General features: G+C 37.9%; 2 protein-coding genes across 4 annotated transcripts in view; both read left to right on the plus strand.

Annotated features, from left to right (window-relative positions):
* The first annotated feature begins 1,002 nt into the window (after positions 1-1,002).
* Positions 1,003-4,616, plus strand: LOC144659778 (uncharacterized). The gene is made up of 6 exons (XM_078520281.1): positions 1,003-1,133; positions 1,440-1,656; positions 2,973-3,045; positions 3,257-3,331; positions 3,458-3,509; positions 4,320-4,616. The coding sequence occupies exons 2-6, from the start codon at positions 1,447-1,449 to the stop codon at positions 4,471-4,473; spliced, it is 564 nt and encodes a 187-aa protein (XP_078376407.1). The 5' UTR covers positions 1,003-1,133; positions 1,440-1,446; the 3' UTR covers positions 4,474-4,616.
* A 6,123-nt stretch (positions 4,617-10,739) lies between these two features.
* Positions 10,740-23,686, plus strand: part of LOC144660681 (histone deacetylase 4-like) — a 43,944-nt gene continuing 30,997 nt past the window's right edge. Inside the window, exons 1-5 of one of the 3 annotated variants that reach the window (XM_078521381.1) lie at positions 10,740-10,862; positions 11,114-11,255; positions 20,027-20,095; positions 20,571-20,770; positions 22,647-22,790. In XM_078521381.1, the coding sequence (XP_078377507.1) occupies positions 11,231-11,255; positions 20,027-20,095; positions 20,571-20,770; positions 22,647-22,790 (438 nt within the window). In that variant the 5' untranslated portion in view covers positions 10,740-10,862; positions 11,114-11,230. Of the gene's footprint in view, positions 10,863-11,113; positions 11,256-20,026; positions 20,096-20,570; positions 20,771-22,133; positions 22,168-22,575; positions 22,791-23,686 lie in introns of those variants that run through there. The other 2 variants (XM_078521382.1, XM_078521383.1) reach the window with 2 other exon arrangements.

Here is a 23,686-nt window from a genome sequence, read left to right on the forward strand (position 1 = left end):
AGTGACCAAATATCAGAAGTCACAAAGTGCAAGGCAGCGAGGCGTGCGATCCATTCCGGTCAGCCTAAATGGCACTCTGGTTAGCCTACAGTTAGCACTCAAAAAAGTTTTATACGGGGAGGCTCCGCCCCAAGCTCTTTCCCCTTACCCTTTTATATACCACTTACACAGAAATTGTACCCCTTTCGTATACCTTTAACTGATAAAAGGTACCCCTTTCATATACCTAAAAGACTTGGCATAGACTTAGAACAGGACGTTTTCTTGTCATTTTCATGTTGCGCTTTATAAATTAAAATAATACAGCCATAAAGTGCGTCTGTTCGAAATATTTTAATTCAAGACCCTTAAAAAAACCTAAATGATGGATTTACATACCCTTTCATATACCTAAACTTGTGAATTCCCTACCCTTTTATATACCTGAAGCCTGAAAAAGGTACCCCTTTCGGGCGGAGCCTCCCCGTATAGGCCACTATATGGAGTACCCCCCCGGGAAGCCATCAGCCTTGAAATCGATGTAGGGGTGTTCACCTAAGGGTATGGGGAAGAGGATATTTGTGTTGGAAAAATGACGCCAAAAAGGGGTGAGGGATGGGATGCGGTGGTACGATGTACATTTTGCGTTTTCTAGAGCAACTTAACGCCGTTTATAGTTTTGAGGGCATTCGAGTCGCATTACATTTTGCATGTTGAGTCGCATTGTTTGGGTTTGAAAAGTTGAGATATTTTAAAGTTTAACTTGCACTGTTCGCGTCACCTTGAGACATTTACAGTTTTATGTTAGATGGGGAGGAGTAGTTGGGCTATTGGGCTATTATTGTACCAAAAAGAATCTTCCACAAACATAAAGATGGGAAAATATTTCAAGTAGATTCTTGCTGAGAAAAAAAACTAAACCCTACCCTCCCCCCTCCCCCACTACATCGTCAGCTGTGGGCCCGTATTTGGCGCGAAATTATGGATAGCTTTTTGGGTTTTTTGGCAACCCGCTCGTTTGGCGGGAAAATAAACTGATGACGTCACATGCCGTAGCGCTTGTGTTGAACACGGGCGAGATGTTTTGAAAAGAAAATTTTTATCAAGACAGTCACCTTCGAAAAATCATCTAATTTGCGAAGTTTCTTGGAAAGGTAAGGCCGTTTTAGTGTAATATTGAACTTTTTGTGTACATACGCATTTCCTCTCGATTCTCAATTAAAATTGCCAGCGAAACTTAGGAAAACTTTCTTGGACAAAATAGTTTGTAGTGAATTGAATTTATGCTTAGCACAGCTAGATGTTTAGTTCTTCATTTTTAAATTCGACTAGTTTTTGGAATAAGTTCAGTTGAGCTTCGTTTACTTAGGTTCAATTTGTAGAGTCGACCGACTTAAAAGGCATAAGATTTGTTTTAATAAGCTTATTGGCCTAAATTAATTTAGCTGAACTGTTTTTAGCATCAAAATGGCCTTAAAACCATTAGATGCTTGCAGTAATGGCGATTTTCAGTTAGGATTTGAGGCAAACATGAACTTTCAACCAGCAAGCGAGATGCTTAGTCCACCAGATTCGCGAAAAAGGACGGCACAACACGACAAAGGACCAGCACGCAACGAAGAGACGTTTGTACAACCAGAGCCGCCGAAGAAACACAAAGGAGTGCACTCAACACATGTAAGATCATTTGAGCGAAATTGTTCAACAGAATAATTCTTGAAATTTAGGAATGACTCAACTGCTTTTACCAGTTGCCAATGTGGGTAATTGTGGTTCAAAGCAACAATAGGGGACAAGAGAACTTACGCTTTTCCCCTCTTTTAGACCCTTACTGAACAATAATTAATGATTAAATAAGCCGCTATTAAAAGGGACGGACCATTATTTTTTTTGGAGGGGGGGGGGGTATGAAAAAAATGTTTGCAGGGCCTAGAGAGACAAAATAAATTGTTTGCAAACATGATTTGTATAACAAAAAAATAGTTTGAATTAAAAAAAATGTTTGCAGAGGAGCATAAACTAAAAAAAAGGTTTGCCCAAGAAAATTTTACCTTTTCATACCTCCCCTCTAAGAAAATAATGGTCGTTTCCTAATAACCAATTTGGGCCCATGGTCGTGGTGGTGGGGAGGGGGGGGAGGGGATTCCTCTTTATAAGCTATCTTTTTGTCATGTGTTGCTAATGTTGTGCAGTTATCAAGCAATTAGGTTTGCAGGCAGAGCGGGGATTAAACAAGTGTGTTTTACATTCTAAAACAGTTCATGACATAAACCGAAAATAAATGAGAATTAGGGTCTAGCTTGACACCTAGCTATCAGTGTCAAGTCTTAGGGGAGGAGAGGGGACATAGACAGGGCATCTGAATCTGGCTTAGATTTACTGCTCAAGTGTCCCACTAACATTTGTGGACTAAAATTCATTGAAGTTCTGTTACAAAGTCCACTAAAATGGTCAAAAGTCAACTCTATGGACAGGTTATTGCTGCCAAATCCCCATCCTTGTTCGGTCTCCCCTCCCTTCTCCCTCCTACCTCTCCCCCACCCCTCCCCTGCTGCAGCTTATTGGTAGGTGAGACGAGGAGGCTAGGTGGAGTGTCTCAATGTAGACATGTAGCTGGAATAGAGCCGGGGGGGGGGGGGGACACTTCCACCTAGTCTTAGGGTGTACCTCTTGTCACTCCCCCTCGGGTACTATTAGAGTACACGGAAGTCACTTCTCACTGTAATGAGGAAGGGAGAAATGCTTGATAAGTACACATTACAACATGATTTTGCTGTTACAAGTGAATAAAACACATTTGTCAACTAACCTACCCACGAAATGAGTTTTGTATTCAACTTCATACCTGGCAAAAGCCTGTTGTTATTGGTCAAGTGAAAGTGTATATTGTTAAGATGCAGCGTGTGGTCGCATTTCAGTTTGCTATGCCATGATCCGTAACTTTGCAGCGAGCTTGACTCGATTCTACGGAAAAATGCTTTCTTGTTTGACAGATGGGCGGGCAAGATCGCGATCAAAGTCAAATGAACCCCACAGATCATATTGCATCGCATGTGCAACAAGGAGGTGAGAACTAATTCCATCCTTGTTACCTAAATAGCGCTTTAAGCAACCCCGCCCACTGAGATAAATAACTACATTGTATCCGCTTGATAAAGGTTACATACCGTCATCTATTCTTTGAACAACTGCAACCATGCTATTAACAAAAAACAATTGACATGCGAACAAAAGCTCAATCAATCATTGACATCATTTATTCTTTCAAATACCACAGGCTCATTTTTGCACCCGAATAACAGCGACCCAGGCAGCAGTGATGATAAAGCAAGGCTCGAAGCCGTGTTACGTGGTGAGTCGTGAGCAGAAAAGAAAGAAACTCAAACTGCTAAAATCTTTTCTACACTTTCAACCTGTTTAAATGACTCTGTGTTCATTAGTAATTGTTGATCGCTTTTTATTCTTTCTTTTTCGGCAGATCTCGGCCAGGACATGAAGATGATGTATTTGAAATGGGCACAGCCTTTCGCGTACGTCTTTCTCTTGTTTAACCCGGCAAAAAAACCGACTGGCCGTGACAATCAGATGTTTGCAGGGGAGGGGGTGGGTGTTATCACTGCTTGCTATGGACTACTGCTAGTCGCTTTGTGCTTCGGAAATTAACCGGAATGCAGCACATGCCTGATAAAAGCTCATGGGCTTGTGAAAAGACTTGAACCGTTTTCTGGTTCGTTGCACTGTGCTGCAAGAAATCAGAAAATCCCTGAAATCTTACACTAGCGCCAGCCAACAAGCTTTAATGTACTACAGTACATTCATACTAGCCTAAACATACTTATCGTTACTTCATTCAGGTGTCCCTATAAATTCCTTCTGCTCTTGTAGCCAATCAATTTTATAGGTTTACCGTTTTTCTTTTTTACGCTACACTGAAAGAGCCACACTCTGAATTTTCAAAATAAACGCTAGCTATATAATTTACTGTACTTAGAGGGTAAGCCACATCAGCTCTAGCTGGTTTAATACGGGTCCTCTATCCAGGTCGAATTGGAATTTGGAAATGTTGGTTTTTCATGAGAGAGGAAAAACGGAGAACCCGGAGAAAAACCCTCGGAGCAAGGCGAGAACTGGCGCGCGGAAGAGAGAGTTCAGGGATTGGACCAGGCGAGAACCGACAACAAACTCAACCCACACATGGCACCGGGTCGGAATCGAACCCGGGCCGTACATAATAAACGCTATGTACATGTATAATGAGCGCCATCTTTTTATAATAAACACTATGTACATAATAAACGCTATGTACATAATGAACGCTATCTTTTTTTTCTGTCCTTCAGCGAGGGTGAATCTTTTGAAGCATTTTGTCCGGCAAGGCTGGATGAACTTCTGAGGGAGGCTCTGCGGCTGGAACAGCACCTCAAAAATCAAAAGGAACGTTTAAGGGAGAGGCTAACTCTCATTACACGAACTTTACAAATGCCAGTGTTGTGATTATATAAACTTTTGAACCATATCACTCAATTTACGAGACTTGCCGTTTTGTCAGTTTTATTTTTATGTGAATTGTTTTTTGAACCTTACACAAAGAAACTAATAAAACAAAGGTAACCTTTTCCCTTCACACAAAACTAAAATTAACACTGCGACTACATACAACTTGAAATCTTGACTTCTAGCAGTCTCGCTTTAAATTCAGATAGTTTCCTCTCTGGATTGTTGAAACAATCCAGGGAGGAGTGAAAACCGAGAAACGCATTAAATTCTATAAAAGTGATAAGTTGTATCGGGGTTTCAAGACTGTAATCGCTTTGGTTTTGGCCTTACGGCACTGAATATTGAAAACTGCTCTAAATATATATCTTAGTACTATTCCCTCGCCAATATATATAACGCTTTATTTGATATTAAATTATTTTAACGTTAGTACTTAAATCGATATTTGGTTCGTTTTGCAAGCCCATACTTAAAACTTTGCTAAAGCAGCCTAAATTATTTTAACGTTAGTACTTAAATCGATATTTGGTTCGTTTTACAAGCAGCCTACTCGGCTATCAGTTGGTGATTAAAACCAGCTCAGTCAGATACCAGCGTTCATTTTTTGAGACTAACAGAGGAAGTATACACATTGAGGAAAATTTTCTTGTGTAGTACAACCGTCAACCAATCAAAAAAAGGCCCCTTGAACGGTTTCCTCAGTTTATGAAACAAAAACTTGAGCTCAATTGGAAGCGAAATAAAAGCGAAGCAAGGAAGCAATCCCTTTTACAGGAATAACTCACAATGTGTCAAAATATATCACAATCCACTGAACTGAATGACCAGGGACGGCGGAGCAGTTTTCCAGGTGGGGGGGTTTTTGGGGGGGGGGGGGGGGGGGGCCCCCCCCCCCCCCCCCCCCCCCAAGTCGCGGCTGCACGTTTTCGTTCGAGTTTTTGTATCTTTGAATCTCTTCTCCACCACTGGTTGTTTGGCCTTTCTCACACCACCACTTGTATTCCTATTGTTTTCCAAACGCAGTTCAATACAAAATAAAACCGTTATTTTTAGATTTAAGTCCTTGAAATCAGGATAAAACAAATTACATGTATACTGGGAAGTGCAGTTCAAGTTCAGAACACTTATGAAGCTTTTTTCCGGATTCTTCACATTTTGAGACGTGCCGGACTAGATTCGTTTGCTGTTCACTGAATTGTAAGTTTATAACTTTGTCTTGAAAATCTTTTTACGACCTGCTTAAATACTCAATGGACGCTGAGTTATAAAGAGTTATAATATAACAATCGTTTGTCACAATTGAGCCACTCTATATGATACAGCTCGTCGTTATATTTTCCATGTCGAACAACAAGAACATTACTCATGACATGTCAAGAGAAAATTGACATGTAAATAGTTCATATGAGCCTGATGGTCTGATTTTGCGCCTTTTGCGAACCAGGTCACCAGGAGTTCTCTTTGAAATAAAACTAGGTTGGCGCAGTATTATTCCTTGAGGGTCCGATTTTGGGCTTTTTCACGGTGTTGCTAGCGAGTACAATTTTTACCATTTTCAAGTCATAAAGCAGTTTGTGTTGCGAACTTTTTTTTAAAAGACTTCTGTATTTTTTTTAGTTACTTAAAGTTTGCCTGGGCCAGCGTTGACCGACTTTTGCAATTTACATTTACAGTATAAAGAGGATATGTCAGCAATTAAAATTAAATTTAGCGATTTCTTTTTCGATAATTTGTAGCGATTTTATCTCATCAAACTTTGCAACAAAGGCTAAAGGAAACTAGAATAATAAGTAATGTTAAAACGGTTACCTAGTTGTGAATAACGTTAGCGAATACTTTCGTAAATTTGTACATCATCCTTAAAAAAAGCCGTTGGTCTTATGCCGAGATTTATATTTAATACTGCGTGGTATTTGCAACTTCAAAAATGTTACACACTCGAAATTCTTTCCTTTAAAAAGCCTTCCAAAAATAAGCCTGTAGGAGAAATCCGTCTAAGCCAAAATTAGCCCAAGACTCATTTTAGAAGTTACAGTGTGTATACTTTAAATTTAGCTATAAGATATCGCACGTACTAAGTCGAATAAGCGGTTTGATTGAGATCGTCGTGGCTAAAAATAGCTGTCTTATAACAGAGCTCAACTTTGACCGTTTACCAAACACCCGTGACAACGATGTAATGAAACAAATTAAAAGGCACGAGAAATGACTTATAAATGAGATTCTTGTTTGCGTTTCTCCCACGCAGCAATTTCTCGACTCCTTCCTAGTAGACGATTGACTAGCCGAGAGGCAAAAGTCACGGCAAACAAGATTGCTCCAAGGTCGTTTTGTCATATTGGCCTTAGCTTTTTCAGGAATTAGTCATGTCCTTAAGATTTAAGACTTGAGCGGTTTTCAATTGAGTGCCAAAGTAATTATAGTCTGGCCAATCACAAAGAGCACGGACAATCCAGTGAACCAATCAAAACTTGAAGAAAATTCCTGTAACCGGCACGAAGCGCGGGAAAACGTGTGCGAGCGAGAAACGATTGGTTTTGGTTTTGCTTCTGATTGGCTGAGAAAGTACAGTGACACGAGGTTTTTTTAGCCAATCACTAAGCGTAATACTGCAAAACCTAAAGCAAATGCGAACTATCTTCAACACTCAAGTGAAAGTCGCTCAAAAGCAGCATCTTGTAGTAAAACTCCTGTTCCAAATACACTGCACATTATCGGTCTAATATCCAAACATGACCTTCAGCCGGTGGGCGTTTTATTTTGTTCTATTTGTGGTCAGATCTCGGACTCGAGAGGCTAATACTTAACATTGTTGAAACATGTCTCTAATCACTTGAGCCGCTATTTGTCTCGGTACGAAAATAAGCTAAGGAAACCTCTACCACAACTTGAAATAATGAAATCAAAATATTGACTGAGGTAAAATGATGAAATCTCGTCTAAATAACCAACTCGCATGATGTTTTGCTTTGCAAAGCAGACTGACTTTTGTTGAAAGAAATAAAGTTTCGGGTCTTCTCTACTTTTGTCCATCAGGTACCCCTTTACGATGTTATATAGTATTTCTTTAACGTATAATCACTGAGTTTTGACTTTAATACTTACTTTAAATTAATTTAACTGATACAATTTTGGCGGGCGGAGGTGGGGGGGGGGGGTTTGTACCGGATATTGTAGCAATTGCAAACTGTAACCTTTATCTGAAATTTAATCTTTTTTTGTCCAGTTTATTTATTCTATTTTATTTTAAGCAATGCTATCTTTATGAAAAAGACTGCAAACCATAAGTTGTTGTATTGAATCCTTTTTTAAACTTCCTATTTTCAGTTATGAGGGTCTCCCAGGGGATTTTTCGAAACTAGAGAACATTGATGAATTATTTTGAGGTAATAAGGAATTAATCTCTCTACTATTCATGGAAACTTGGCGCAAAAAAAAGTAAGGGAAAAATTGAATTTATTAACGGGAGACGAAAAAAAACCGCACAAATCACAAGGGAACATGTACCTCCAACCGCCCCCTCCCCTTGTGAGGCCCTCATGCTCAATTAAACGTTGTGAACAGTCATTAAAGGTTGTTATCGAGTTATAAGTTTTATTGTAAAAGTAGGCAGTGCTTCCGTTTCATCAATATGACCCATTCCATACTGCCCTCCTAAGGACCACAAAGAATTTTCGTCTTAGTTGATTCGAAAAGTAGCGAAGCGGGGAAAAAAAATTTTAGGGCCCAAAAAAGGGGTCAGTTCTAAGAGTTTTGTTCATAAATGAAATCCACAGGATTCGTTTCCAGGATTATTTCTCTTAGTTCATCCATATCATGTTAAAAGGGCGGTGAAGCTCGTCTGCTCGTCAAAAAAAATGAATTAAACTCCTAAAGAACACCAATCTGGGCGTGTCCTCAGCTTTATTTACGGTACTCCTAAATAATACCATTTCTTAATTAAACGGACACAAATAACAGTTTTTATAAACGCGTTGCCAGCGAATGCTTTTATATCCATGAAGAAATTCCAAAGATTTCATGACTGATCTAAAAGATACGCTAATGGGTAAAAACATTGGCGTCCGTTCAGAACTCCCAAGGTGATAGCAAAATCCGCAATCTGAAACACAGAACAATTTTAATTCATATTAAAATGTTAATGAGTCAATTTTAATTTAGTTCATTGACTGATATGCAAGTTCTCAAGTTTAGTTTAGCCCTAAATTGCACGAATCGTTGTGTTTGGATAAAAGTGTAAACTATTTTTTTAAGTGGAAACAATTTTTGAGTAAATATGACTAACTGTTGTCGTCAAGCAGAATTTATACAATAACCGGGATATTGCGCACGTAACGATTGGTTTTATTAGCACCGTCTTTTTTGAACTATTGTAAACGTCTATTTCTATTTTTATTTAGCTTTTTCAGCCCCTGAAGAAGGTTAGTTTTGACTAGCCGAAATATTAGGCAATACAATTTATTTAGCCTTTTAATTTTAGCTGTCCGATCAGCCTTGCATTAGGTTTAATGATTGGTTAATGATATATTTGTTGGGTAGTTTTCCCCGGCGAGAAATCCGTGAATGGTGGTTGAACTTAGCTGCGGGGGAATATCTACATATTTTACCATTTTTTAGGATTTTATTTGAATATTTAGATTTCGTTATTTTTTTTTTTTTTTTCTTTTTTTTTTTTTTTTGACACTCAAATTAAGGTACTTATTCAAAGGTTATTTTTTGGTTGACGTGTTTATTATCCCACTCATGCGCCACTTTTTTGTTCTTACCACATTTTGACGTCATCTGTGATCTATAACTGAACAGACGTACGGCAAACTGAAATAAAACCAAAATTGCGCGATTGATACCCACACCAATACGTGTGGGAGAAGAAAACCATCTTTTACCGTGCTTAACTGCCCCCAGGGCGAGCTAAACCAACCCTTGAAGCAAAAGAGAAGAGGAGGGAAGGAGAGGGAGGCTACATGGTCTTAATATAAGTTTGCGGGTTATTCTAGAATAATTTTTGGAGTAATAATAGGCACGACTTTTTCGAATAAAAAATTACAGGAATCACAGACGAAAATTAATTTTACGAATTTATAAGAAACAACAAACAAATATTGGAACAGATTTATAGTTAATGGTCAAACCGTTTTGCTAGCTAACTTATGGAAAATATCCGTTCCAGGGTACGTCTGTTTTGAGTATGTTAATTGAAATTTCACTAACTATAGTTGTGACCTTTTATCACCGCCTGTGAACAGGCCTTTTGTTGGAGAAGAATATGGAATAGGGGAGTGGTGACGCTTCTCTCCCATTCCTTCCCCTCCCCTCTCCCCTTGTGTGAAAAATAATTTCTTGAGTTATTTTTAAGGGTTGGATGGGGGCGGCGGGAATAACGGTTGGCTCTTGCGTGAATTAAAAGAATAACAAGTGGTTTGCTCCAAGAATAAAAGAAAACAACAATAAATTTCCGCAAGTCTAGTTGTAACCGACAAGCGGGCATCCACGTCTAAAAATAACTGAGGGGTTGTTTCCTTTGTATGAAAGCAAGAGAAAATAATTTTCTCTTGATGAAAGTCCTTCATTCGCATGTTAGATCTGTACTTGACTTGAAGAATGCAATTCTGAATGTATTAAAATAAATGCTGATAGGGTAGAGTTCGAAATGTCAATTTGGAGGGATTAAAGAATTTGTGAAATTTATACATTGTTGTAAATTGAATTTTCAATTTTTATGCCAAAGACTGGGCAAAAGCCCCAAATACAGTCGCTTACGCATGTAAATAAAAATGTTATTTACTCAAGTGAAGTGCTCTTTTTCAAACAAACAAATTCTAGAAGTTTTTTCAGTGTAAAAATATAGCGCTGTAAAGTTTATTATGTAAAATCGCGCCTGCCGGTTTTCCTGAATGCGTGACGGACTCTTTTTCTGTGTTTCATAGCAAAGGCATTGACGTCAATTGACGTCATCGGTTGATTGGTTCCGTGAACTGTGCGACCTCAAAAGCAGTGGAAAAACGGCCCTTCAAGTAGGGCCGGAACAATTCGAAAAATACCACCTAATCCTTCCCACCCGGCGATTTTCTCCCCTTTTGAAGCCAGCCAAAAATTTTCGTGAGCCATATTTTATTTATGCGCTGTTTTATCGGCTGCGGTCTGCAGCTAAAAAAGGCCGAGCTATATTTAGACCCGAATAAAAGTGATGGCCGCCTGCATGCAATTATTCGGAGTAAGGTGCGAAAAATAAGGCCTGGATTGGGCAGAGCTGGTCACGTGATGCGCCTTCCCTTCCGATTAATGTTGTTCTCCTGCTAGACGCCAGTTTGTTGAGTTATTGTGTTTTTAGAGTGCTTTGGGACCATCACAGGGGTGAAAACCGCCAGTTTTCTTCGGAAACTTAGGTACAATCCGGCACTTTTCATTTTTGTTGGTAAAGCTGACGTTTCGCTTCCATGGGAGCGAGAAACGCTCGGTGCACCCGCCATATCACTCTCAGCCAACCTAAGCCCAACTTATATTCAGCATAAATTTCTCGTCTATATCGATCTTGTTCATCCATTATTTGCTTTAATTCGAAGGCTGTAAGTTACTTTTAGGGCTAAGAATTATTTCTGTTAGGTGTCTGCTAATGGAAGGGTATTTTCCTTTTCAGTTTTAACCATGTTCGTGTGGAATTCTGGTGGCGAGTTTTAGAAGTAGTCCGTCACACACAAGTCCCTCTCACCGCATTCCTTGAACCTCGCCACTCGGCAGATGCAGGAAAAATTTTATGATGGATCCAGGAGGCGAATCAGGTAGCTGTTCTTATATTTTCCTTTTCCGAGAACTGTTTAATCGAATTTGAGACTTAGTACGATATAAAATGCTCAGTGTTTTGAGCATAAATGCAATCGCGCCGAGAAAGTCGCAGGCTATAATTTAGATAGATAGAGACTAGTAGCTGTCGACTTGTATTAAAGTTAGACGTTTCTCAATATTTTTCGTTGCAGCTTTTTAAAAGACCGTCCTTAAAGGTGTTTTGTTGTTGTTCGGTGCCGGATTGTGACAAAAATACAATTATCCGGGAGGAAACTGCTTTTCAATTTCCAAAATCTTGTTTCTAGGTTCTTGTTTGTGTCGGTGTATTATCGATGGGAGATAGAAGTGTATTTCGCGTAAAGAGGACCGGAAGATTCAGTTTCTGATTACAGCGTTCATAACCTACACTGTCTATTTGTTTACAATGTGGTATATTCTTTTATGACAGCTTTGCGCATGAAAATCCTCTCAGCGATGAAAGTCTTTTGTACCGGGTTCGCAGATATTGCTTCAACCTTTCGTTTTCATTTTGTCAAATCTAAATCTTAATTTAGAACTTCCAGCAACTGAAATAGACCAGCGAAAGTTGTCACACATGTATTTTAATGCGTTCAAGCTGCCACGTTTCATGAGCGTTTTATAGCCGGTATAAACTCAAGCGAGCAAACAGAGAAACTAATAATCTTTAAACAACGTTAAGTGAATTTATAGCTTTGATGCGATCTCGCCCATGGACCCTTCTCTGCTGCGTGCACACGGCTTGCAAAATGCAGCGAGCCAGCTGAGAGTTTGATTCGAAAGTAAAACGAAAGTATTGTTCCCCAACTGCAATTATAATTCAGCCTCATTAAAGAGTGACTTGTACCCGTGCTATTTTGGCAAGTTTGTATGAACCAGTGTGAAATTTTTCAAGTTCAAAGTAAATCTTTAAAAGCTAATACATTATCTCCATGGTAAATTTTGACAGACGCGAATGGAAACCCTGTTTACTTATATAGTACGCATCTTTCAATTTGTAAACAACATGGGCGCTATACTAGTTCTTTTTACAAATAAATAAACTTTTTAGTTAGTGTCTTGAATTGTTCAGTATGATGTACACAAATGCATAGGTTTGAAAAATGATAATCGTTATACACAATAATGTATAGGAAATCTTGTGTCTTTTATCAACATTAATGCTTCTGACTGCTTTTATGCTGTTTGATTTGCACATTGTTATCAAGATTAAAAATACTGGATATTTCCAGCTCATACTGTTTATTTCTCATAGTATCTACATTGATCCAGAGTTAATTCAATTCCTATGGTAACAGTAATCAGTCATATATTTTTCCTGTTTTGCAAGGAGATCAAAAATAGTTTTGTGATATTGGTGATGTTTCCATCTGTTGGTGCGAAATGCAAAGTGCTTCATAAAGATATAAGCCTTTGCCTTTGTGTGTTTAAATTAATCTTTTGTACCAAATTGCAGATGCTATGCAAGCAATTAACATGAAATTATACATGCTTGTGTACATCTTCTAGTGCAACACCTAAAGCAGGGAGCAAAAGATGGTGTAGTTAAGGTGGTGGCAAACAAGACACAATGTTGCAGACGCAAATGTTTCCCTGTTTGCCTGCATGCACAACATTTATCGTGGACACAAAAGTTGTGTCCGAGACCCAAAAACTGTTTCTTATTCTTTCAGAAACATTTTGTGTCCACACCAAAATGTTTCCCTGTTTTCTCGTCAACATCACAGACAACAATATGTCAGCCACAATGTGTCCTCGTTTGCCAACGCCTTTAGTTATGGAATGTAACCAGGGCTGCAAATAATTTTTTCACTTGAAAGGACATATTTCCTACTAAGACACCATCTTGGTCAGACGAAGCAAAATTGTGGTCGGACATAACCAAAAACAAAAGGATGGATTTTATTCATTGTGGCTGTAAAATGATTTACGATCAAAAAATTGTCTGGAAATTTTGTCTGACCACACTTGGGATTTCGTCCGACATGTGCAAATTCTGGCTGGCCAATGCCCGATGACCGACTGTTATTTGCAGCCCTGTGTAGCTGATTATAATGGCTCATTAAGATTGTTATGGTTTGTTAACTTTGTTATGGCCTGAATATTTTGAATTATATGACTTATTACATATGGTTGACAAGTGATTTGCCACAAATTGTTACAACTTGTTTACATTGTTTCCGCATGGAGATTATTAACATGCCATAACAGTGTACAAGAAGTTGTAAACAAATAAACAAACAACAGATGGCAGTAATAGTGGCCTTCACCCAGGTCTAGCCAAATCCCTTTTTGATGTTTAAGTTTATGCCTTCTACAGTTGACTTTTCTCACTTCTGCTATTGAAACAAACTGCTTGGTCAGGATAGAGCAGTTTTCAGTTGAGTGTCGTAAACCAAAACCACAGTAGTCACTCTAGCCAATCACACAAGAAACAGACCATCCAGTAAACCAATCAGAACTTGAAGCAAATTTATACATGTAGCCGGCACAAAGCGTGGGAAAACATGCAAGGGCGAGTCATGATTGGTTTTGGTTTCACTTCTGATTGGCTGAGAAAGTGGCGCGAGAGTTTTAAACCAATCACTGAGCGTAGTAATGCAAAACCAAGGCAAACGTGAATTACTTTCGACACTGAAGTGAAAACGGCTCTAAGTTGTGGGTAAATACAAATAAATTACTCTTAACTAGTGCTACATGGTATATTGTTACCCTTAAGTTTACCATTATATGATTAGGGACAAAAAGGTACGTGTGCGTGTTTATATGAAGCAAATTAGGTTGGCTTTTGTAAGGAGGGTTGTTAGACTTTTGGTTGAGGTGTTGCCCATGAGGAGTAAAGTAGAGTCAATTTCTGAACTCGTGATTTCTCAAACCTTAAGTCATTTCCCATCCCTCAGTCGAACACAGCAATGTTACCTCCATTTTTCAAATGCCTTGATTTCTTGAACCATTTGTTGTTTCCCTTGGAGGTTCAAGAAAGCAGAATTCCACTGTATGTGTTAGTTTGATTGTACATGCTTGAATATGGTTTGAATTGAGCTTGTTCCTCATTTTTGTCTTTCTATATGTATTTTATTAACATTTTGTCATTAACAAATACATGATATAGTGTGTAGTTCTGTGGTAAAATTTAGTTTGCTTAATAGTGGCATGGAGTCGTCTTGCAAGCCATAAGGGCTTATTTTAATTGGAATTTGTTGTAAAGATTAGTATGGTGGTGTTAAAAAGACATGAATCTCATACCTATAACTTGGTTGTAACAACGGCTGAAATAGTTTGTTTAACATTGCTTTTTTCACACACTATAGTGATTTTCTTCTTCAGGGTCGAAAGTAATCTGCATTTGCTTTGGTTTTGCATTCAACCGATCAGAAGTTTTGATTGGTTCACTGGATTGTTTTTGTTCTTTGTACATATATTTTGACCTGAGTGACTTGCCATAGAAGCAGACACCTACTCATACTCCCAGACATCAACAAATGCTACAATCATATTTAACATACATTGTAATGCAATATAATATAGTTGATCACAAGGAGGAAGTGTTGCTGGCATAGTAGCAGTTAGCAAATTTTCTAAGCAGTTAGCGTTAGTGGTTTGCGTGTCTTTAGCAGTTAGTGGTCCTTACTGTCCTCATAAGCTTAGTCAACGGTCAGTGGTGTCGATTGCTGGATTTTTGTTTTAGCAATTTTACTCAGCAGTCATCCCTTTTCCCCGCTCATCTTTCATCATGTGCTTGTAGTTTTGTCTTCTTGTCAAGTGGGGTGTTTGCATACAAGTTGGACGTTCTTGCTTTCAGTCCCTGCCCATCCATCCCCCGTCAGTCAGTTGGTATTATGTTCTGTTATGCTGAGTATTTTTGTTTATAATTTTATTATTTATTCAAGTTCGGGTATTTTTGATTCCTTGTTTAACAAATTATTATTGTTTTAAGTATACTTAATCATCAATCATCTTCTGTTGTTGTCATCATCATCATCATCATTTACTGTTATCAGTGCTCTCATCTTTCTTCCACTGAAATTTCAGTCAGTCAGTGTGAGTGGTGCGTGGGTCGTGGTGAGGTTGGGCGACTGGGGGCTTGTTGCTGGGTTGTAGACACTGCTCGGCCACGACGGTGGCCCAGCACGTTGGAGCTTGGGTTTTAGTGCCAGTCTTAGGCCTGGCATTCCTAGGGCACCTGACCTCCACATATGGCATATGTTGGCCTCCTTTCCAAATGTATCTTGTGGCTTGTATTATTTTTAGTGTGCAACATATGTCACAGAACCAGAAACCCATAAGGGTTGAAACATGTAACGTGCGCGCACAGCGTTTGAATATTCATTTTGCTAAGTACCATATTTGGAAACACGAAGAATTTGTACGCGAATGCTTTATACACATACAGTAATGACACACGCCCCTTTTTGGTTTTGCGGTAAGTTGCTTGAATTTCGACCAAAACGCCGTAAATTTCTTACAGAAACTAAAGAAATACATTAAATGTATCAAAACGAAGTTCTCCTGACTACTCAGAAGATGAAACAGGAGAATTTAACCATCAACCAAGCTTGTTCAAAAACAAGATTTACGCCATTGAGCGCGAGCTAGCGTGCACTGTGAATTTAATCCAAATATAGTAATTTTGATTGGTTAAATGGTTCTCCTAATTTTCCAAATATGGTACTTAGTGTAAACGAATGTGCAAACGCTTTGTACAATGTGAATCATAGGGAGTTACCAATTCAAACCTTATGGGTTTCTGACAGAACTTATGTGTATTACAACTATGTGTAGGCGGTTAGTTTAGCTGTATTTATTTTCATTATTTTCTGCCAGGATTATGTAGGTTATGTCTTAAGTATATTTAATGCATTGTCATAAAGTTGACAGTATAGGTCAAGGTTAATTTTAATAATTAATAACACAAATTATTTATGTTGAAATTTATGTTGGCGTCAGTTTTTCTTTTCCCATCCTTGTTTCAGCCTTATTTAATTTTGTCATGAGTTTGTAAAACGTTTTCATTATTCCTGCATTTTTGTTTTGACAAGGTTTGTTTTAATGTAATTCTCAGTGTATTGTTAAACAGACAGCTGATATCAACAAGAAAAGTCACCGTATTTTTAGAGCTAACTTTAAATTAAAAGTTTAAAATTAAATTGAGTTAGGAAAATGACAGTGTTGTGCCAAAAAAAACTTAGGCATGCTGTTAATGTGGCATTTGCCTTAAAATTGAAACTGAATGTTTACTGTTATTACATGAGTACAGCCTGTTCTTTTCTTACATAATGATAAGTCTTCCTGGGAGTCACATTAATATGCTAATTGGACTAAGATTCTAAAAATAATTCTCATTAGAATATGTAATCACAAATCACCTGTCTTTCAACTGTGCTAGAAAGGTGCTTTACCACATGAAAATAAGAAAAAATAGTTCTTTTATTGTGGTGTTAAGTTGCATAAATCATGCCTGTAGCAATTGGTAACCTTTTAATGTGAAATTCAATCATTGAGAATTGGATTTCAGTTCAGGAATATTGATTTTCTTTTTTACTATTATGCATAGTAGGCTATATGAGCTGTCTAGGTTAAAGAAAATGTGGAAGTAATTATTTGTGCCATGCCAAACATGAGTTGCTATTAGGTGCATCTAGACCATAGAGACTAAGCAGGGGTCTACCATAGCAGAAAAATTTGTTTTGGTGGACAGACAAAAAAGGAAAATCTCACATAAAAGCTTGAGTCTATAAGGCAAACTGATAATAAACTCACAGAGGTCTCTTGATGTGGATTTTGTTTCCATCAAACAGACGCTATTGAGAGCATTTGCCATGAGCTTGAAAGCAGGTGTTTAAAATAGAAATAGAGAATGTCACATAGAAATATAAATTCTCTTTGAAGCAGAATTTCTTGCATGCGTTCTTGATTTTACATGTGTGGTTAAAAAATTATTGTGTATTTTGTGAAGTTATTTTCACCCTTTTCAATCCTAGCAGTGGTAATTTTTTGTTGTCTTGATCTTTTAAATCCAACTCAAATAAGCAGGTTAAGAAAAGAACAGGATTTAAAGTAGTGATGTCACAGGGTTTTTTTTTTATAGATTTTTGGTCTAGACTGTTCCGAAATTAGTGGTAGGCAACTTAAGGTGATTCCACGGTATTGCATTGCGCATCCTTTCTGCGCATAAGTTTTCGCGTCATTTAGCGCGCGCACGAGCGCGCGCGCACACAGAACACTACGAGATTCCCTTCAGGCTAAGCTCGGTAAGGAAATAAATGTTCATTTTCTCTTAAACGAGCACGGTGACCCCCATTTTTTAATGCATTAATTTAAATGTCATACGGTTGTCTACAATATATCGCGATTTTAAAAAAAGTTTAAAATTCTACATTGAGATATTTTAATTTTAATGCCGTAAAAAACACGTTTTTAGGTAGTGCCGTTAACGTGCGCACGAAGCAAAATCTTAAATTTCTTTCCTTATCTTAATTCCTGTACAATAAGAATAGTTTTTAATATAAGATCAAAGTCTATTTTGTTGAACTAGACTAATTCATTAATGCAAAATGTTTTTTTCTGGAAATTATAGCGATCCCCATTTGGATTACTAGGGTTCCTAATATATATCTCGCGGGTCGTATATTTGCTATAATATCCATCCATTTTACACAAAAACTAGCGCGGTGACCCCCATTTTTTATTTCATTTTTTTAATGCTCATAACATAATTGTAACCTGGACCAAGTTTCAGAAAATTTTTAATACTCCTTCTATTTCAGTGGAATCACCTTAACCCATGAAAAACATTATCTGTGAACATCTAAACAGGGCTGCAAATAACAGACATTGACCGACCAAAACTTGCTCATGTCCGATGAAATTCCGAGTGTGGTCGGATGTGATATCTGGACAATTTTTTGATCTTAAATAATTGTACGGCAACAATGAATAATAATAAGTGACAGAAGTGCAAAGAGATTGCTAGGAAAGTGATACCTCGGTAATTTTAAGGAAATAAAATTCAACCTTTTGTTTTTGATGATGTCTGACCACAATTTTGTTTTATCCTACCAAGATGGTGTCTTTATAGGACAAATGTCCTTTCAAGTGAAAAAAATTATTTCCAGCCCTGCCTAAAGGAAGATCTAACCTTAATTTGCAGAAAGAAATCAAGCAACAGCTATAAATAGCGGAAACAACTTGAAAGGTTCAGTCTTAAGTTTTCAAGTTGCAATCCATTTCCAGTCGAGTCATATGCAGCCAAAGATACTTGCTAACTGTTTCAGTGCTCTAATATAGCAATTTTTAATAAAAATGGACTATTACTTTAAGGTTTACTGCAACAAAAATATAATTTTCAGCTGTTAAAGAACCTGGTAGAACCCGTGACAAAGCCCCTTTTATCATCATTTTTTTTTTAGGAAACATGTTTTGACTGAAAAAAGAATTTTATATTAGAAAATTACATGTATGTAAAATGTACTTCAGTCAAAACAGTATAGATTATTTTAGACTACAAGGTTAAGCCAAGTGATTGTCATTTTTGGGTTTTTCACCTGTTTTGACTGAATAGAAAAATATTATTTGCTCTGTCTGGTTGCAAATAGTTTCAAAAGTGCCCTTAAAACAATATGCCAAGCTTAGCCACAGACACTGAGATGACCACTTTAAGGAGATTATTGGAAAGCTTAACTAGCCAGCTTTATGTGTAGCCGACATTTAAAGTTGGAAGGCAAATTTGATTTCTATTAGCTGCAGTTGGGGAAGTTGTCTTTAGTAAAAAGGTGTGGCCAACATTGTGGCCAGCAAGGAAATTGTCTTTTCCAGCTGGACTTTGATCTAGATAGAGTTTAAGTTAAGGAAGTAGTGAATGTGTCGTACATGTCGCCACATGATTATATTGTTGGTTTTCGTAAGTCTTCACTAGCTTGGTCCCTGAAAGTACATAGTATTGCTGTATAAGGGTAAAGTTTTGGCTAGTTGATTTACAGAACCACTAGCCTGTGACTAACAATTCAGGCTCAGAGATGTCTCTCAGAGATTAGCAAATAGGCAAGGGTTTCAAAGTTATGGATTTACAATAAACCATGACGACAGTTTCAAACTAAAGCCCCGATCAAACGGTCATGATAGTTGATGATAGTTCCAAATATTGTGTGCGTTTGAACACGAACTGTCATGCACTATCATCAACTATCACCAACTATCACGCAGTTTGGACGTGCTCAAATTCGACATGATAGTTGATGATAGTTTTTACCGTTTGATCGCGGGGATGATAGTGCATGATAGTTTATCGGTCAGTGGTTCAGTCAAAGACAGGCTCAATCCAAGATTCATGGCTGCCGCAAAGGAAATTCTATCGTTCAGTGAAGAAGAAATCTGAAATTTAGATTAATATTTAGGCTATAGTGAAGCTTAAAACGAGAAAGTGAATGGGAAGAAGAAGAGTAAAAACAACGTTGAGAAAGCACTGAAAATATCACTGCCAGAGGCAAGAGATGGCGTGAAAGTTTCAAAAACAAGGAAAAAACATGAAAACATTTCTGCACCGAGTGATAGTGGAGTTGAGAACGAGAAAAGCAAAAAATGAAATGCGCGAGCACATTGCATGATTTCGACAAACTATCATCAACTATCATGGAGCGTTTGATCGCAAACATGATAGTCAATATGATAGTGAATGATAGTTGGAAGCAGCAATCTATCATCAACTATCATGACCGTTTTCGAGGCTTAATTGTGATTATACTTCTTTCAGAGTCGCCCACAAAAGTGACATCAAACAGTAACAGAGTACCAGTGGTTCCATTAGCGCAGCATTATAGTGGTAAGCAAGTCAATTAAGTTGATTCTGTTTATTATGTGACCTACCCTGTACCAGAGTACCAAGGGGCAGAAGAGGCGGGGAAGGGGGGCATTCAGTTATAATAGTGTCAAGGAGTTGCAAAAGCTTTAATGGGACTTCAAATTAGTTATTTTAGGACTTGCAAAGGAGACACCCATCGCGGAAAGGGATAGTTGTTTTGCGATGATTTTTTTTTTTTGGACAGAAGATTTTGGTAAGGACTTTTGTGGGGCATTACAGAAAGCATTACCCACGGTTCTCATTTTTATGGCAAACAATTGTATCAGTTTCATTTATGGACGTTACCTAAAAGCACGTGCCTATGACAAAGAGACTTCCTGTTTTAGCAGTTTATTCAGAAGTGGTCACATTTGACAGTTAACTAACTGGAATTTCTTGTTGACTCCTTGTCTTAGAAGCGTATCATTCTGGAACCCTCGTTGACTTTTTTTTTCAGACATGAACAATCACTATGCAGCTTCAGTGTCTCCAGAGGGGGTTGCCGTGCCACGCTTTATTCTGTCACCCGGTCAACAACAGCAACTTGCTGACATCTTTCACCTCAAGCAACAGCAAGAAATGCAACAACAGCTTCTGTACCAGAACTTCCAACAACAGTTACAAGCACTTCAACAACAACAGCAACACGAATTGCAGGTATGGATATTGACGAACGTAACATATCAAACACGAGAGGCATTGCTTCATTGGAATATCCAAACATCCTGAAGAGAGTTGAAAATACAATGCACAGCGGAGTATTTTTGACAAAATTTGAGGTGTTTGGATAGCTGATGAAACACTGTCTCAAGTGTTTGATATATCTTCTCACTCGAAACAAAAACCAAGGAGTAAACAGAGAAATAAAATAGTAAATATCTATGCTAATTAAGATCCGGTACCCAAACCACCATCACGGTTATGATTTTTGTTTAACTTTGATGAATTATTAATAAGTTTGAGAAAATTTTGGCTGAGCGACATGCAATGAGTAAAAAAAGGTTTTTCTTACACACTGGACAAAGGTTCCTTGACTGGGAAAGTTCATTCAATTTCTGTCAGGCAACTGATTCATTTTCGTGGTGAAATTGGTTCTGCAGAGCATCTTGATAACCGCTTTTTTTAACCATATCACATTTATTATGACTTTTATTAAGAAAAGTTCGTATTACAAAATTAACAAGGGCAGCCTGCTAGAAAACAGAAGCCAAGACTGTGCTCTTAGAAAAATTACAAGGAGCCCAAAGGTTCCAAACTATGAGATCCAGGGTGCCCAGCATAAAGCTTATATGAAAGAAGTAAGATTATCTGGTCGCCCAAAGACAAAAGTTAGTCGCTAGAGGCACCCGGGCACCCTTAGAGCACAGCCCTGGAAGCGCACATTGATAACAGTAAGTTTGCCTGGTTTAACACTGAACCTTTAAGTGTGAAATTTTGTGGTGGTTTGAAAGTGGTCCCAAATTGGCATTCTTACTAATTTCGTCATGCTCTTCTAATTTCTGTTAACATGTATTTACGTTGGATGTGTCACTGCTGTAACGACTTATTCAACAATAAGATCATGTAACTTACAGAACAAAGACAGTGTGTTCTACTTTCAGTTGTTTGAGCCAATCATTATTTAAAGCAATACTGTAGCATTTCAACTTGTTCAAATTTTCAATCAGGCTTCTCAAACTTAATAATTCATCAGGTTAAAACAAAGAAAAACATAATCGTGAAAGAGGTTTGGATACCCAGTCTTAATTAAGCAAAAAACTTTTTCGATGTTACTTCTCTGTCTGTAGTTTTTGTTTTTATTGAGAAGATATATCAAACACTCGAGACAATGTTTCATCAGCTATCCAAACACCTTGAATTTTGTCAAAAATACTCTGCTGCACATTGTATTTTCAACTCTCTTCTTGGTGTTTGGATATCTGGATGAAACGCCGTCTCTGGTGTTTGATATATTACTTCAAAATCTGTCCGTCTTTCCTCTTGATCTCACACTACCAGCTAGTTTCAAAAGTGTGTCTTTACAGAAGGGTGCTAAGAACTGTGTATATTGGACTGTTGTAATCCCAGGGGGGTACTCGGGATTTTAAGTTATGGGGATGATCGAAGGATTTTTTGGGGTTTGAAATTTTCGAGTCCAGGATTTTTTTGGGTTGGAAAATTTGGCTATTTTTTTTTTGGGTGACTTGATTTTTTGGGGTATTAAAGACAAACTAAAGTGCCTTGGCGCGGCCTTGGCATATTTATGGTATGATTAATAAACAGAACGAGCGTTCTTTGTGTTATATTATTGCCCCTCCTGGCAATTTAGGGGTAATTTGACAAGGGAATTTTTGGGGGTTATTTTTGGTCCAGGGATTTTTTTGGGTAATGTCAAAAGACTAAGGGATTTTTTTGGGTCCTGAGTTTTGCCTCCATTTGATCATCCCTGTCATTTACGAGCCGGAGTACCCCCCCCCCCTGGGGTTGTAATCTGCTCAATGCTGATTCGGATCAATTGGTTTCTCAGAGAGTTCCTTTGATTGGTTGTTTTCAGTACCAACTTGATTTTCAGCGGTCCGGAGTCATGGAACAGCGGAACAAATTACTTCGGAAGAGGCAAGAGGAGCAACGTCAGAGAGAACAGCAAGAAAAACAGCGAAAGGAAAGGGAGTACCGTTTCCCTCAACCAAAAATAAAGGTGAGTTTTGGCTGAAATAGAGCCAGTATCAGAACAATTGAACTTTAATAATAATAATAATAACAATAATAATAATTAATGATTTATATAACGCCATATCCATGGATCATGGCGCTTTACAGTAAAATATTATTAAAATTTTACTTCAGTTGCTTGCAGTGTTTATACAAAAATGTGTAAATGAAACCAGGAAATAAAGGGTTTGGTGCAAAAAGAGCGGACGTGATTTTAGACTAAAAGGAACATTGATAAAACAACTCCAAATTTTGCATGTGGGTTTGTTTACGTACCGTAGTTATTCGGTTATAAGGCGCACTCGGTTATAAGACGCACCCCAAACTTGGCAACATTGTTATGCTAAGTTTACAAACTGAAAATTCTCCAAAAACACTCGGTTATAAGACGCACCATGAGTTGGAGTGTTGATAAGATGTAGTGATCAATTTAAGGACAGTTTTTTCTTACAAAATTTGACTGTTTGAATGTTGTTCATACTCCTTGGCACAATCTTGGAGTAAAAAGCTAACATTTTGTGCTAAAAAGACGTAAATCCACTTGAGCAAAACATCTTTCCATCGTTCGTGCTTCGAACTTAGCTGCTGAGTAACCTGGCAGATGTGTAGTTTCCAGTAACCACTGAGTTTGTAGCTTGGTTGCCAAGTTCTCAAGCATGCTTCGTATCGATTCGAACTTTGTTTATCAAGTGTTTTTCAAAGATTCTCATTGACAAGCTTTTTTGGTGTTTTCCTTGTCTTCTAAAGTCATTTTCCACTTTCCACGCTTAGAACGGTTTGTTTCAAATGAGTATGCTTGATTTTCTTTGTCTAATTTCAACAAAATGCTGGCATATACAGGTGTCACTAAAACTCGTTTTATATACGCGTTAATAAACTTTG

The sequence above is a fragment of the Oculina patagonica genome, chromosome 7 (assembly GCF_052425735.1).
Source record: "Oculina patagonica isolate OP01 chromosome 7, crgOcupat, whole genome shotgun sequence".
Classification (NCBI taxonomy): Eukaryota; Metazoa; Cnidaria; class Anthozoa; order Scleractinia; family Oculinidae; genus Oculina; species Oculina patagonica.